Consider the following 13,771-nt stretch of genomic DNA (forward strand, 5'->3'; position numbering starts at 1 on the left):
GGGGGGCTGCCGGGGGCCTGAGGAGGACGGAGCGCAGCTGGCTGGGCGTAAGGAGTCTCCGAAGGGGCGGGGAGGGGGAGGTGCTGGCTGGGGGGGAGGGCGGGGTGTGGGTGTAAGGAGCCTCCGAAGGGGCGGGGCGGGTGTAAGGAGCCTCCGAAGGGGCGCTGCTGGCTGGGGGAGGAGGACGGGGTGTGTGTGTAAGGAGTCTCCGAAGGGGCGGGGAGGGGGAGGCGGGTGTAAGGAGTCTCCGAAGGGGCGGAGAAGAGGATCCCCTTGCAGGCTGCAAGGCAGCGGGCGGAGCAGCCCTGGGTGCAGGGGGGGCGGGCTCTGAGGGAGGAGCGGAGGCGGGGAGGGACACTGGTCTCTGCTCCCTCCCCACGGCGCTAAGTCCGGTGTAACAAAGCCTTGGTAACGGGGTTGCTAGCGCGCTGGTCGGCGCCTGGTAACCAGGCACTGCCCCTTTAAGCGGCGGGGGTGTTGCCTTGCCGGAGGGCGGGGAAGATCCGAAGTCCCCTTCGGCGCCCGCCCGCTCTGTGCTGGAGCTGGCAGTTTCCCCCATCCCCGTTCTCACTCCCATGCGGGCTGTGGGGACGACGATACTCTGGGCAGCGCGGCCGCAGGCAGGCGGCTCCTCTCGATATGTCCCGGGGGCTCCCTGTCTGCTGAGCCCGCGCAGGTCCCGCCGGAGCCGCCCCAGGGTCCCATGAGTTCAGAGCTGCCCCGCGCCTCGCCGCTCCGCGCTCTCTTTAAGATGGAGCCGGCTCCGTCCGCCTCTGAGTTGCTGGTGGGAGCTTCCGAGTTCCTGAAAGGTGAGAGCCTGAGGGACACAAGGCGTCCGGCTGCCCTGGCCCCGGGACTCTGCCTGGCTGCCTTGGCCCCGGGGGATTGTGGCTCCTGCCTTCTCCTTCTTATCCCTGTAGTTCTGTGGTCCTCGCCGTCCTGTCGCTGTTCACGGACCCAGCTCCCCTGGGCTGGGGCTGGTCGTGTTTAAGCCGGTTCCTCCCGTCTCCGTTCGGGTGAGGAACCAGCCGGCACCTGTTGCCACGGGCTCTGCGCTGGGTAAAAGCCGCTCCCATGGCTGTCCCTGTAGCGAGCCCGTCCCGCCCAGCCCTCTCCTGGGGGGACAGCAGCGTGCGCCTAAGCGCAGGCAGCCCGACTTTCTCTTCTCCCTTCTACGCAGGAGAAATGTAGCGATGCCCCGCCCGCTCGGAGGCCGAGGATTAGAGGGCGGGTGGAGATTGCTCTGTTACCCCCTAGCCTGGAGCTGCCCCTGCTGGCCGGGGGGAATAGTAGGGGCGGGTTGGGGGAGGTAGAGAAAGCGAACCGCGACATCTGTATATCCTTCGTCAGTTGCCTTCAACTTTGTTTCAGATCGATTATATTTTGCTACTTTACGGAATAAACCCAAAAGCACGGTAAATACCCACTATTTCTGTACTGATGAGGAGCTGGTCTATGAAAAGTAAGTGTCTTTTAGTTTCCATTGTCCTGCAAGGCTCGTGTTAACTGCTTAACTCTCTTGTTAATTGATGCATTTCAGTCCTCTGTAATGAATGGAGTGTAGTAAAGAACCAAACATTTATGGTGAACGACATCGCTTCCTCCCCTTAAAGAATAACAAGACTGCAGTGCTGTGGATTTGTGCTGGACATGGCCCACCTTGATTACCATGCACATTGTAGGGAGAGTGGTCACTTTGGATGAGCTATTACCAGCAGGATAGTGAGTTTGTGTGTGTGTGTTTTTGGAGGGGGGTGAGGGGGTGAGAGAACCTGGATTTGTGCAGGAAATGGCCCACCTTGATTATCATGCACATTGTGTAGAGAGTTGTCACTTTGGATGGGCTATTACCAGCAGGAGAGTGAGTTTGTGTGTGGGGGGGTGGAGGGTGAGAAAACCAGGATTTGTGCTGGAAATGGCCCAACTTGATGATCACTTTAGATAAGCTATTACCAGCAGGACAGTGGGGTGGGAGGAGGTATTGTTTTATGATCTCTGTGTGTATATAAAGTCTGCTGCAGTTTCCACGGTATGCATCTGATGAAGTGAGCTGTGGCTCACGAAAGCTCATGCTCAGATAAATTGGTTAGTCTCTAAGGTGCCACGAGTACTCCTTTTCTTTTTGCGAATACAGACTAACACGGCTGTTACTCTGAAAGACTGCAGTGCAATTACTTAACTTGTAGTTGACTCAGGGGTGGGTGGGATGGACATGCTGCTCAGGATTTATTTATAAAGTGAGGCTCTCAAGAGTAATTAAATCTTATTGGATAAAGTCTTACACAGAAGTCTGTGTAGGGGAAAGTCAGGTGAAATAACAGTGGCTTTTCTGTTTTGTTAATAATTAACTTCTTGTATTTTCTATATGCAGAAAAGTACAAAGTGATTATACTTTGGATTTTTTTTCTTTTTTCTTTTATAATTTAAAGATAGTGAAGTTTTAGGTGGGCTCTTAAATGGACACACAAAGCTTGAAATCTAGTCAGATTTGGAAAAAAATAAGGGGTATCTTTTACTGATAGTTTTGTAGGTTTAATAAATAAGGATGTTTGTTTTTCTTTCCTGTGGGATGAAAGACCAACACCTGCAAGGGAAACTGACAATTCAGGGTCAGCAGTGAAATTGACTGTACACAAAGTGGTGTCCGCAGCACAAAATAAGCTGAAAAATAGAGATTAAAGAAAACTATTCATAAATGTTGGAAGTAAAAGCACTTTTAGATGTGTGTGTTTTCTTAAGTTGGCTGTGGCCCATCTCAATAACATTATTAAAACAAGGTGGCTCTGTTATCATGTTACCTATTTTATTTGTATGATATGAACTCAAAGTAAAGAGAATTATACTTCATGCAACAAAGTGAGGCTATGCCTCAGACTGTAGGATACAAAATACTATTAAAAACTCAAGAGAACCAGATTATATCTTGAATGGGTATGCTCTGTTTGTAGCTTAGTTATTATAGAATGGGCATCCAGAGTTGTGGCAGTATACACAAATGTGGCATCCTGATACTGGGGCCAATGGGAGAGGCATGAAGAATAGGGACCTGAAACTTGAGGAGAATAAGTTTAAACTTCATGTGCCCATTCACTCGTAATCTGGTTATTTGGGGCATTCAGTACATAAATATATTTAGCAATATTTAACTGTCTGACCCTAAAGAATTTGGTTTTATCCTTTTTACATGCAAAGGTTCACTTAATACAGTGCAGCCGTATAAAGATGTATAAATTGCTCTGTTGGGGGAAGTGAGAGAGAGTTGTCTATCTGTTTCAGAGTAACAGCCGTGTTAGTCTGTATTCGCAAAAAGAAAAGGAGTACTTGTGGCACCTTAGAGACTAACCAATTTATTTGAGCATGAGCTTTCGTGAGCTACAGCTCACTTCATCGGAAGTGAAGTGAACTGTAGCTCACGAAAGCTCATGCTCAAATAAATTGGTTAGTCTCTAAGGTGCCACAAGTACTCCTTTTCTTTTTGTTTATCTGTTATGGCTCTGATGGAGTATTTTTGTTTGCATTTGGTATATCACCCTCCCTGAAACTGTTTTGGGTTCCTGACAATCTGATGAATCTGTATTTTCTGCTCGGGTAAAAATAATTCTTGCTGCTTTTTTACCTGTTTGCAGATTAGTTGCTTTTGTGGGTGTGATTGTGTGTCAGGAGGGACAAACATGATGAAAAATTTCATATTCAGGCAGGTTTAACCTTGTTGAGGCTCTGAGGATTCTTGAAGAACTTCATACTGTGAGACTTAGTGCATGTCTACACTTAAAACGCTAGAGCAACACAGCTGCATTGGTGCAGCTGCACCACTGTAGTACTTCAGTGAAGATGCTGCTACACCAAGGGGAGAGCTTTTCCCATCAGTGTAGTTAATCCACCTCTGTGAGAGGCAGTAACTATGTTGACAGGAGAAGCCCTCCCATTGACATAGGATGGTTTACACGGGAGTTAGGTCAGTATAACGGCATCACTCGGTGGATTTTTCACACCCCTGAGCAACATAATTATACCAATGTATGATTATAGTGTAGACCCAGGCCTAAGATTCGTGCCTATGGCTGACTAAATTATGCAGCAGGGTTCTGGGTCTGTTACTGGTGCCATCTTATCTTAAACAAAAAACTGTTAGGCTGTGATTCAAGAAGTCTGCTCTTGACAAAATCTTGCTAATTATTGTGCTCTCTGGGGCTTGAATTAACTGCTTGTTCAGTGCTTGCAGTACTCAGTCTCCAGATTTTTCTTCAATCTTGGTTTAAGCCTAGATATGATGCAGAAATTGTATGGGTCTCATTATACATTCTCCTTATGGTTATTGATCTGGATCAAGTGGTCATGCTAATTCTAATTTCTGTCAGGTATCTTTGATATTGCTGATCACAAGATAATTGTGATGTGTGTGCAGTTTATGACCAGGCAAATACTGTTTTGGGCTTCAGTATTAATTATACACAGATAACATCAAGCTCTGTTTTCTTTTTATTGCATTTGGATGGGACAGTATGTATCTGGATGAGGGCAAAGTGGCTGAGAAAACCTGGCAAGATGTAGATAATGTTTTTAGGGTGGGGGAACATCTGGCAGCAATAGTGAGGTCGGTGTCCCTTCTGAAGAGATTTGCCCTCTTGTTAGAAGGGTTTGCAATTTGGAGATACTTTACTAAAATTAGCTGAGTATCTAAGGGTAACACTACTTTACTAAAGTAGCAGCTAAAGCACTTTAGGCTGTACTTATTTTGTGAAAAAACCTGTGACATCTTGTGGATATGGACCTTGCTACGGTTGTCTTTATCCATATTCAATCACTGCAATATGGTCTGCTTGAGGAAACCAGCAAACCACTTGGAAATTTCACCTCGTGCACAATGCATGTCCAGATTATTTAGGCGAGGTCTATGTTAGAAACTTTCGCTCATATAGCAATCTTGGTTAAGTGTGACTTTTTTCCCCCCCAGCAAAAGACCTAAAGGTTGATGAAGTTATATTGGCATAAAAGTGTTTTTGCTGGTATAGTGTATTTCACATACTGAACCCTTGTAAACTATACTGGAAAAAGCATTCTTTTGCTGGTATGAGGCCTTAAGACTGCTAGATTTCTTCTATAGTTATACCAACAAACCTTTTCAAGCATAGACTAGACCTTGGTAGCATTTCTTGAGCTAGCACAATACCTGTGTTTCGTGATCTTCATTAGCTTCCAGTTTAATTTTTGGATGTAATTCAAAGTTCTGTGTTTATTTCCCTTATGGCACTTTTTATTTCTTAGCTTAGCTACCTCAGACCACCTGCCTCTCTTCCCAGTTTGCACCCCACAATTGAGATTCCCCAGGTTAGGTGCTTCATATCTAAATGTCTGGGCTGGTGACAAGATGTTAACTACTGTGATTTTGTATAGGTTTAATGGCCAGCAGAATTTGATCCACCATTTAAAAATATAAATTGACTTCCTTTATATGCAAGATGACTTTGATTGGACATTTTAAATTCTAAACACTCTTCTAAAGGAAAAAAACTGTAAAGCTCCAGTATATACAGATTTTGAACTTGCTACTTAAAAATAATTGAAATCAAAACTTCACTCATTATTGTTATGGTCAGGAAGATTTATCTGTATTTTACTTCCTCACTGGAGGGACACCTTGCTTCCAGTATACTGTATCCAGAAAACATATACAGAAATTCAAGAGGGGGTGAAAAAACCAATTGGAAAAACTTTAAAGTCCAAATAGTGCATCCCTTCATTCATATCAGTGGTTACATGCCTGAAATGTCCTGGTAATCAGCCTACCTTTTGCGGAAAGGTTGTAAAATTGCCCTTATATTTTAGGGCATGTGTCTAAAGACATTTTGTATGCAGTGCTTTGAGTGTCTCTCCTCCGTTCCCCCCGAACTAAAATTCTAAAGCAATACTCAAACTCTCCATCAGATTTGGTCCTATAATGATAGCCTTCTGCTAACTCAGCCTGAATAACTCCTATGATGGGCTAATTATAGAATAAGTCCTGTTCAGTGTTTGATTTTTGAGAATACCTCTGTAATCTATTTGGCCAAATAGCAGAACTTTATAATGTTTTAAATGACTTTACAGGAATAGTGATGTGTATTTCCTTGTCCACCAACATCCATTGACCGTTTTAACATAGCTTTAGCAGTACGCTTGTTAATTGATCTTTGAGTCACTAGGAAGAGCCCAGAAATGTTGTTTCATAGATTAATGAAAAAATAGTTATTTTAGTTTCTTTGTGCACAGCATGACAATTAAAAAAACAAAAACCAACAACTTTTTTTCCAGGGGAAGGGGTTAACTGTAGATATTTATAAACTAGGTGGCAATTAGCAGCCAGCATACAGATTTTAAGTAACCTTGTGCAGCAATATATACCTCCCTTCAATTGGCTAATGCCAGATTTTGCCTTGACATTTGTTACCCCCACACAAAGTTTATACTGTATACCGGATATGGATGGCTTCAAAAGTACGTTTTCCCCTATGAAACTTGGGTCGTCTGCAGGGAAGCGTACGGTGGCCTAGCAACAGTACACTCCACATGTTTTATTCATGTATTTCTCTGAAGGTAGCAGGTTGTAGCAAAACTGGGAATAGAATATAAGTCTCCTGATTGCCGGTTGGGTGTCATATCAGCTAGACCATCTGCCTTCTAATAATGCTGCTTCTGTCTGTTTAGATTGTAAGCTGTCTGTGGCAATAACTGTCTTACTACATGTTTGTACAGTGCCTAGCACAATGACACGCCAATCTCAGTTGGGACCTCTAGGTCTTACTGTAATTTAAAATAATTTTGTAACTGCATTTTTTGGGTCAAATAACAATGTAATCACACCAGTTTAAATTATGTTGGTAATTTATTTTAAAATACCTGTCAGCAACTATGTCTGTAACAACACAGACAACAAAAAAGATCCAGGAAATGCTTTTTTGACCAATAGATTCATTGCTAGGTATATTAATATAGAACTCCAAGTACTAATTCATTTAAACGACAATACAGAAATATATTTCCTGCACCCCTCAGAGGCAGTGCAAAGGCCTGGGGGAGTCAGGAGTAATGGAGGAGCTGAGGGAGAGGGAAGTAATTGCTGGGAAGGAGCCTGGGTGTGAAGGTGAAGGATTGTGTGGGTGGGAGAAGTATGGAACGGGTTGGGTTTTTTTGGGTGGGGCAGGATTGTTAGGAATCCTCCACCATGCAGACTCTGGCTGACCCAAATCCCTCTCGTTCAGTCAGGCACATGTGTCCCTTTTCCCATGTATCCCTGCCCCCACTCCTATTCAGCTCCTGCCCCAAGCTGTCCTCCCATGCTAGCCCCTCTGAACCCCAGTCTGTGACACCCCCCCCTCCCCAGGAGCCCCATGTGCCCCCTGCTGTCTGTTTTCCCCCATATCCTGTGCCTCCTGGCCTGGACCCATGGGCAGAGCACTGTGAGGAAGTCAGATTCTTTCTCTTCTCTATCCACAGCTGGTGCAGCTCCTGCCTGGGAGCGGCTGCTCTCTGTTCTGGTACCACAGCAGCCCCTGGTGGGTGAAAGGAGCAACTGCACAGTTTTTTCTGTGGAGGAGGGGAATTCTGCACTGCATGTGAATTCTGCACGTGCGCAGTAGTGCAAAATTCCACCAGGAGTAAAAATTGTGTGCATCATTCAGAACGCCTTGCTACACAGGCCCTTTTTATTTAAAATTGTTAGCATTTGAAATCAACTGAGGCGCTCAAGCTGTTATTGCAAACGGGAAGAGGATCTTTGAGGTATTGATCCAGTACCCAAACTGTTTATGGGACTTTATTGGTATAAAAAGAATGTTCCAAACTACTGTGAGATATGTGAGTAATCATGCAACTGATGAAATTACGAATGTATACAGAAGAAATTACAGACTGCTTTTTATGGTGATAACACTATAAGAACCCAAAACTCATAAGGTGTGTTCAGCAGGGTTGTAGAAACTCTGAACTCTTTCTCTGAAGCCCATCACTGTGCATTCATTGAGGCAGTGTGTATATTTCCTAACTAGTTACTCCAGACACTCAGGCAGAAGATTGTCAGCCTAATAGTTATCAGGATTACATCCTCTGATCACTGCCAGTATTTAAGGTCTGTCCCCCTACCACAGCTCTTCGTTCTTCAAAAAGTACCCTTGAAGAGTCTGTAAAAATGATTTGCTGTTAAACATTCCATTTATAGATAGGAATTTTGAGGCCCCATCGTTGTGGCTTTTGAGGTGTTTGGTCTTGAGTACTGGTCATGTCTATCATTAAAGATAACAACTCTTATATACTGTAATTATTTTGTATAGTCCATAGTATATACAAAGCATGACTGAATTATGATGAAAATTAAAGTTGGGAATGAAACTGAGTCAGAATTGTGCATTCAGGACTCTTGCTCAAACTTTCAAATCAAATGTCTCAATATTTTATCAAATGAAATACTTTTAAAAGCTATTTAATCCCATCTCAAATGGTAGCTATCTTGAATTTCACTACTGTAATGATGACTGTTCTGGTTAAATATGTTGTTTTTACACCATGGCATGATAATTGAGAGCTTGTATTAAAACCACTTCCTTTCTCTTGCCAACCTTGTATATCATCAAATTAAAGGGAAAAAGCTGAATGCAGTTATCAGGCTGTGACTACATTAGGTAAAATAGGTTCTGATCTAGTGAAGGTTATAAGTGAAACTTTCTGGTCTTAAGATGACTGGGGTCTCTCTTCAAGAGGTACATGCTTTCATCGGTAAAAGGTATGCCATTTTTGATGCCTTCAGGGATGTAGAGCTGATGAGAAGTGACCCAGCTCGCAGATGATCATTTGGCACACAGACATGGCCTGTCTTGGATAGACCTAATAGTTAATGAGTCAGGCCCTGGTAAATAGTTTTCTTCAAGAAGAATAGGTTTCAGAGTAGCAGCCGTGTTAGTCTGTAATCGCAAAAAGAAAAGGAGTACTTGTGGCACCTTAGAGACTAACCAATTTATTTGAGCATAAGCTTTCGTGAGCTACAGCTCACTTCATCATCACTTCAGCATGCATCCGATGAAGTGAGCTGTAGCTCACGAAAGCTTATGCTCAAATAAATTGGTTAGTCTCTAAGGTGCCACAAGTACTCCTTTTCTTTTTTTCAAGAAGAATAGTGGTTCTTGTTCTTTGTTTTTCAGCAAACAGATCTGGGTTGGGCATCCTACACTTGACTGATTAACATACAGTAGGCTTTCACTTGTTATATCAACAAACTAGAGAGCTTGCTGGACATGTTTCAATTTTGGGTACTTTTTATCAAAAAATTTTATTCCAGTACTGCAGTATTGAAGCCTAAGGATCCTTCACTGTCTTCCTAAATTATAGAGCCTTTAATCAACCATTTATTCTGGTTAGTAATTCTATTATCAAGACATCAGATACTATGCCGCCAGAGACACTCTGTGAAGAGCCGCAGAAGTAATTATATGTGACAGTGGAACATTTTGTACGGCATATACTTCATATCAGCAAGAGGATCTAGGTTAACTTACTCAAACTGTGATATATTGCTGTGGACCAAGCAAGCTTAATTCAGAGAATATATATCCCTTGTTTTTGAGGTTAGGAAGTAGTAAAGTCAGTATCTCGAATGCTTACTGTGTAATAAAGTTAATTGGTTCTGTCTAGAGCTGTATTGGTATGAAATGTCTTCTTCACTGCCTTCATACGTTCAAAGAAGCAGTTTCTTTTTCCTGACAGAGCAATGATAAATTTTCACGTACTTCACAAAGTTAAGTCTCTTTACTTAACTGTAGTAACCCAGTAATTGTAGCTGTGCAGAAAGCCCTGAATGCTCCCTGATTCAGTGGCTGTAGGACCAATAACGAACATTTAGACTACCCTTGTCACACCACACACGAGCTACCACTTCACACACAAAACAGTGAGTTCTTTGTTCATTTCAACAGCATGTGATGATGTTAAATTGAACATCAGTTGACCAATCTTGTCAGGCAATAGAATACAAGAAAAGCCATTTTAGAAGGCTAACATGGAGTACAAGCAAGAGACCATAAATCATGTGTATGAGAATACTTTGTGGCAAAACTACAGTTTCTTCAAATACTGGTCCAACCAACACATGCAGTAATCATACACCACTTTTTAAAATTGAAGTTTACCATTCCCCCCTCCCCTCTCACTTATAAAAATGAACTGCCAAACATTGACCGTGCAGAATTAGCCCATAAAGGGGAACCTCAGATTGTATGTGGAAGTTCTAGGTAGCTGTTCTAAATCATACTTCTAATTTTTAGCTCCTAGCCAGATTTCTACTGGGGTGGAGGAGAAAGATTAGTGTCAGTACACTTTCCCCCCCCCCCAATCCTTCTTGGGAAGTGGTGGGAAACAAAACAAAAAAAAACCCCTCCCCTCAAAACATTTGTGCTGAACTTTGACCTAATTAACAGTTTTCTGCACTTGTACTGTGCCTCTCCTCAATATCTCAAAGGGGCATCTGTGCATATCTGTTTCTCTCACTAAAGGATAAACAAATCACCAAAAACTGCACTGCAAGTTAGTACCAATCAAAAATAGAACTTGCCTTCTGATTCCCAGGCTCCAGCTTTCACCGCTGTACACCATACTGCCTCCCTGCTTAGACAAACTTACTGAGGAACTTCGAATTCCTCAAGGTGGTTTTTTCCCCAAAGAGAAGGGGCTTCCAGCATGCTCTGAAAATGATCGTACTCTGATTTAAAAAACAAAAACAAAAGGAGTACTTGTGGCACCTTAGAGACTAACCAATTTATTTGACCATGAGCTTTCGTGAGCTACAGCTCACTTCATCGGATGCATTATTAGTCTCTAAGGTGCCACAAGTACTCCTTTTCTTTTTGCGAATACAGACTAACACGGCTGTTACTCTAAAAACAAAAACAAAACCCTTGTTCTATAACTAAACCTTCTTGACTGAGAACTTTATATCCTGCTCATAAGCTTTGTCCTGGGTTCTGAGGCACCTTTTCTCAGGACTGCTTCTCTATTGATAGTTCATTAATGGAAGTTCAGTCATTGATGCAGCTGGGTCATGATTCATTGATGGTTTTGAAGATCAGGACTGAAGTCCTGAAGAGGAGTGGAAACTTGCTGAGGGAGTGAAGCACAGAGTGATGGGCTTGTTTGTAGCCTGTTCTATTTATGTAGGCTGGAGTCCCTGAGTTGCTTTCCCATTCGCTCCTAAGTATAGTGACCTACAGTAATTCAGCATGGAGACAGAGAGCACAGGGGTCACTGTGGCCAGATTCTTATATGGAAGGAAGAGTCATGTTTTTTTAGCAAATTGGAGGTGGAAGAAATGGTGAACTGAGACCAGGACACCTTGGCTTTGAACCACTCTGATAGGTGGACAGGAGGAAGCTTTCAGTGGAAAGGAGAATAAAAACCCTGCTAATTCTCTAAAGCATTTTTACTTTCTGACTAATCTCTGTGATTTTTGCTTGTTTACATATCTGGACATCAGAATTGCTGACACAAAGGATTTGCTGCTTGGTGGCTTAACTTGGGTATTCCCACTAATTAACAGTAACATTGCCTTTCATGAAAGGTAGTAGTTACCTCAGAGGATATGCACTTCAATCATGGAGAACAATGAAGAGCTGAATTGCTCTGGACTAGTAATGAGCTATGGCACAACATTGAATCAAGAATTCAGGAGATCCAATAGCTTCAGCTCCTCTTGAACATCACAGCAGTGTTAGGATTTGTCCTGGGACATACTCTTTGTTTTTGGACATCTTGAAATCTTGGTCACAGGTGTCTGGGCTTGTGTGAAACATGCTTGGATTCAGTCACCACAAGTCTGACATGGTAATAATAATTCCGCATCCACTGCACTGCCATCAGCATATCATGTAGAGAAGATGCTTAGACTTGTCTGCCAAACAAGAATAAAATTGTGCCCTCCTTCCTTCAGATGAGCTACAATTATTGTCATTGGATTCATGAGAACTTGAGAAGCTGAATGGCAGGGCACAACAATTTTACATACTAATATTCACATAAATAACTAGTCCGTTCTTCTCTCAGAGCAGGATTGTTAGGTACCAGATTGTTAAACAAAGTTTATGGGTGTCTTTCTGTGTCTGTATCCAGGCTGAACTGAGGACTTCCAAGGAATAAAAGTGACATCCCAAAGTATCCACTGATTTTAGAAAGTGCTTGTTCAATACATTATAATTTGATTTTTCTATTTTTAAATTTGTAGAAAATTATTTTAGAGTTCAGGAGTGTCAGATTCATAGCACTAAAGACTCAAGTCTTCTGTTAAAATACCACATAACTACAGCATGTGAAAACACCCCTGCTCCCATTGATTTTAAAATGTGCCTCAGTTCTGACTTGGGAGGACCATGTCAAGAAGTCAAAGAACAAATTCTCTAAGCTTTAACCTTTTGGCCTGCCTGCTGAGGCAGCTTCCATAAGGTGCCATAAATAGGGGTGAAGTTGTTGTTGATGGTCTCTTGATTTGGAGACCATTAGTTCATTTCACAAAGGCTACCAGATAATATTTTGTCACTGCCAACCTAAGACAGATTCAAACCAGTGATTTAGGCTCTTAATCTCATTACCATTTCCCCTAGGTCAGGGGTTCTCCAAATTTTATTAATAATATGACCCTTCTCTTAGTCTCCTGCACTGTAGAAAGTAAGGAATACTTACATAGCAAAGCAAGCGTGGTCATATACTTTCAACTGATTTTTTTTCTTTTTCAGTTGGAAAATTGGGCTTTTGACCAAACAAAATTTTTCTTAGAAGAACTGAATGCCCCAAACTCAAAATATCCATATTTGGATATGCCACCACTGCTGCTTGGGCATTCTAGCTCAGTTGCCTCAAGTCGCTGATCTCCTCAGTCGGCCAGGCTTCCCAGCTGGACTGTGGCTATGTCTACACTAGAGAACCTACAACAGTGCAGCTGTAAGATCTCTCGTGTAGCTGTTCTGTGCAAGCAGGAGAGAGCTCGCCTGTCGACATAGTGCTGTGCACACTATTATCTATGTCAGTGTAACTATGTCACTCCGGGGGAGGTGTACAATATTCACACCCCTGAGTGACTGACAAGTTTTGCCAACATAAGTGGTAATGTGGACATAATCTGCCTTCTTGATGAGAGGAGGTGCTGCATCATGAGAGATGTAGGCTATGGTACATCATGGGAGGTTAGTCTTTCAAAGAGAATGGACATATTAGGCACCTATGCTACTTCTTTCATGAGGAACCATGATGACATTTCCAAATAGACATTTTCTGACATTCAGTCAACTTTTTTCTTTGTTACTGAAGATTAAAAATTTCTGTGTGATCGAAAATCCCTGTTTTCATAACACAACTATGAAAAAGTAATAGGCAATTACTTAATGTATTAACTGCTCTAATATAAGTATGTTGATGACACTGGCCACTTTTTTTGTTCTTCCCCTTGCATCCTGTTCCTCTTTTCTCTCTACGTATGTTTTTCTAATGCCTGGTTCACCCCTCCCCACAACACACACACACCCTGCCCCCATCTCTCTTGGTAAGTGGTTGGCTCTTGTAGTGAGTAACTTCTGTTTTCTTTCTTGCTTTTAAGCATCAGAGGCAGGTAGGAAACTCCTTTGCTTCCAGATGTTTTTAGGTCACCTAGGTCCAGTTTGTAATGAGAAAATGACACCTGTAGAAGTGGCTGGAAATGAGGAGAGCTAATGCTGATTGGTCAGTTTTCTAGGGGCCACCAGCAAATAGTATGTAGATCACAGTT

The 13,771-nt window shown here is 42.7% G+C and overlaps 1 protein-coding gene across 4 annotated transcripts in view; it reads left to right on the forward strand.

Moving 5' to 3' along the window:
• Window positions 1-469: 469 nt before the first annotated feature.
• The window catches only part of CDC14A (cell division cycle 14A), a 117,595-nt gene continuing 104,293 nt past the window's right edge, over window positions 470-13,771 (forward strand). For 2 of the 4 annotated variants that reach the window (XM_077824632.1, XM_077824629.1), the window contains exons 1-2: window positions 470-809; window positions 1,372-1,462. In XM_077824632.1, the coding sequence (XP_077680758.1) occupies window positions 704-809; window positions 1,372-1,462 (197 nt within the window). In that variant the 5' untranslated portion in view covers window positions 470-703. The remainder of the gene's footprint in view (window positions 810-1,371; window positions 1,463-13,771) is intronic. The other 2 variants (XM_077824630.1, XM_077824631.1) reach the window with 2 other exon arrangements.

The sequence above is a fragment of the Eretmochelys imbricata genome, chromosome 8 (assembly GCF_965152235.1).
Source record: "Eretmochelys imbricata isolate rEreImb1 chromosome 8, rEreImb1.hap1, whole genome shotgun sequence".
Classification (NCBI taxonomy): domain Eukaryota; kingdom Metazoa; phylum Chordata; order Testudines; family Cheloniidae; genus Eretmochelys; species Eretmochelys imbricata.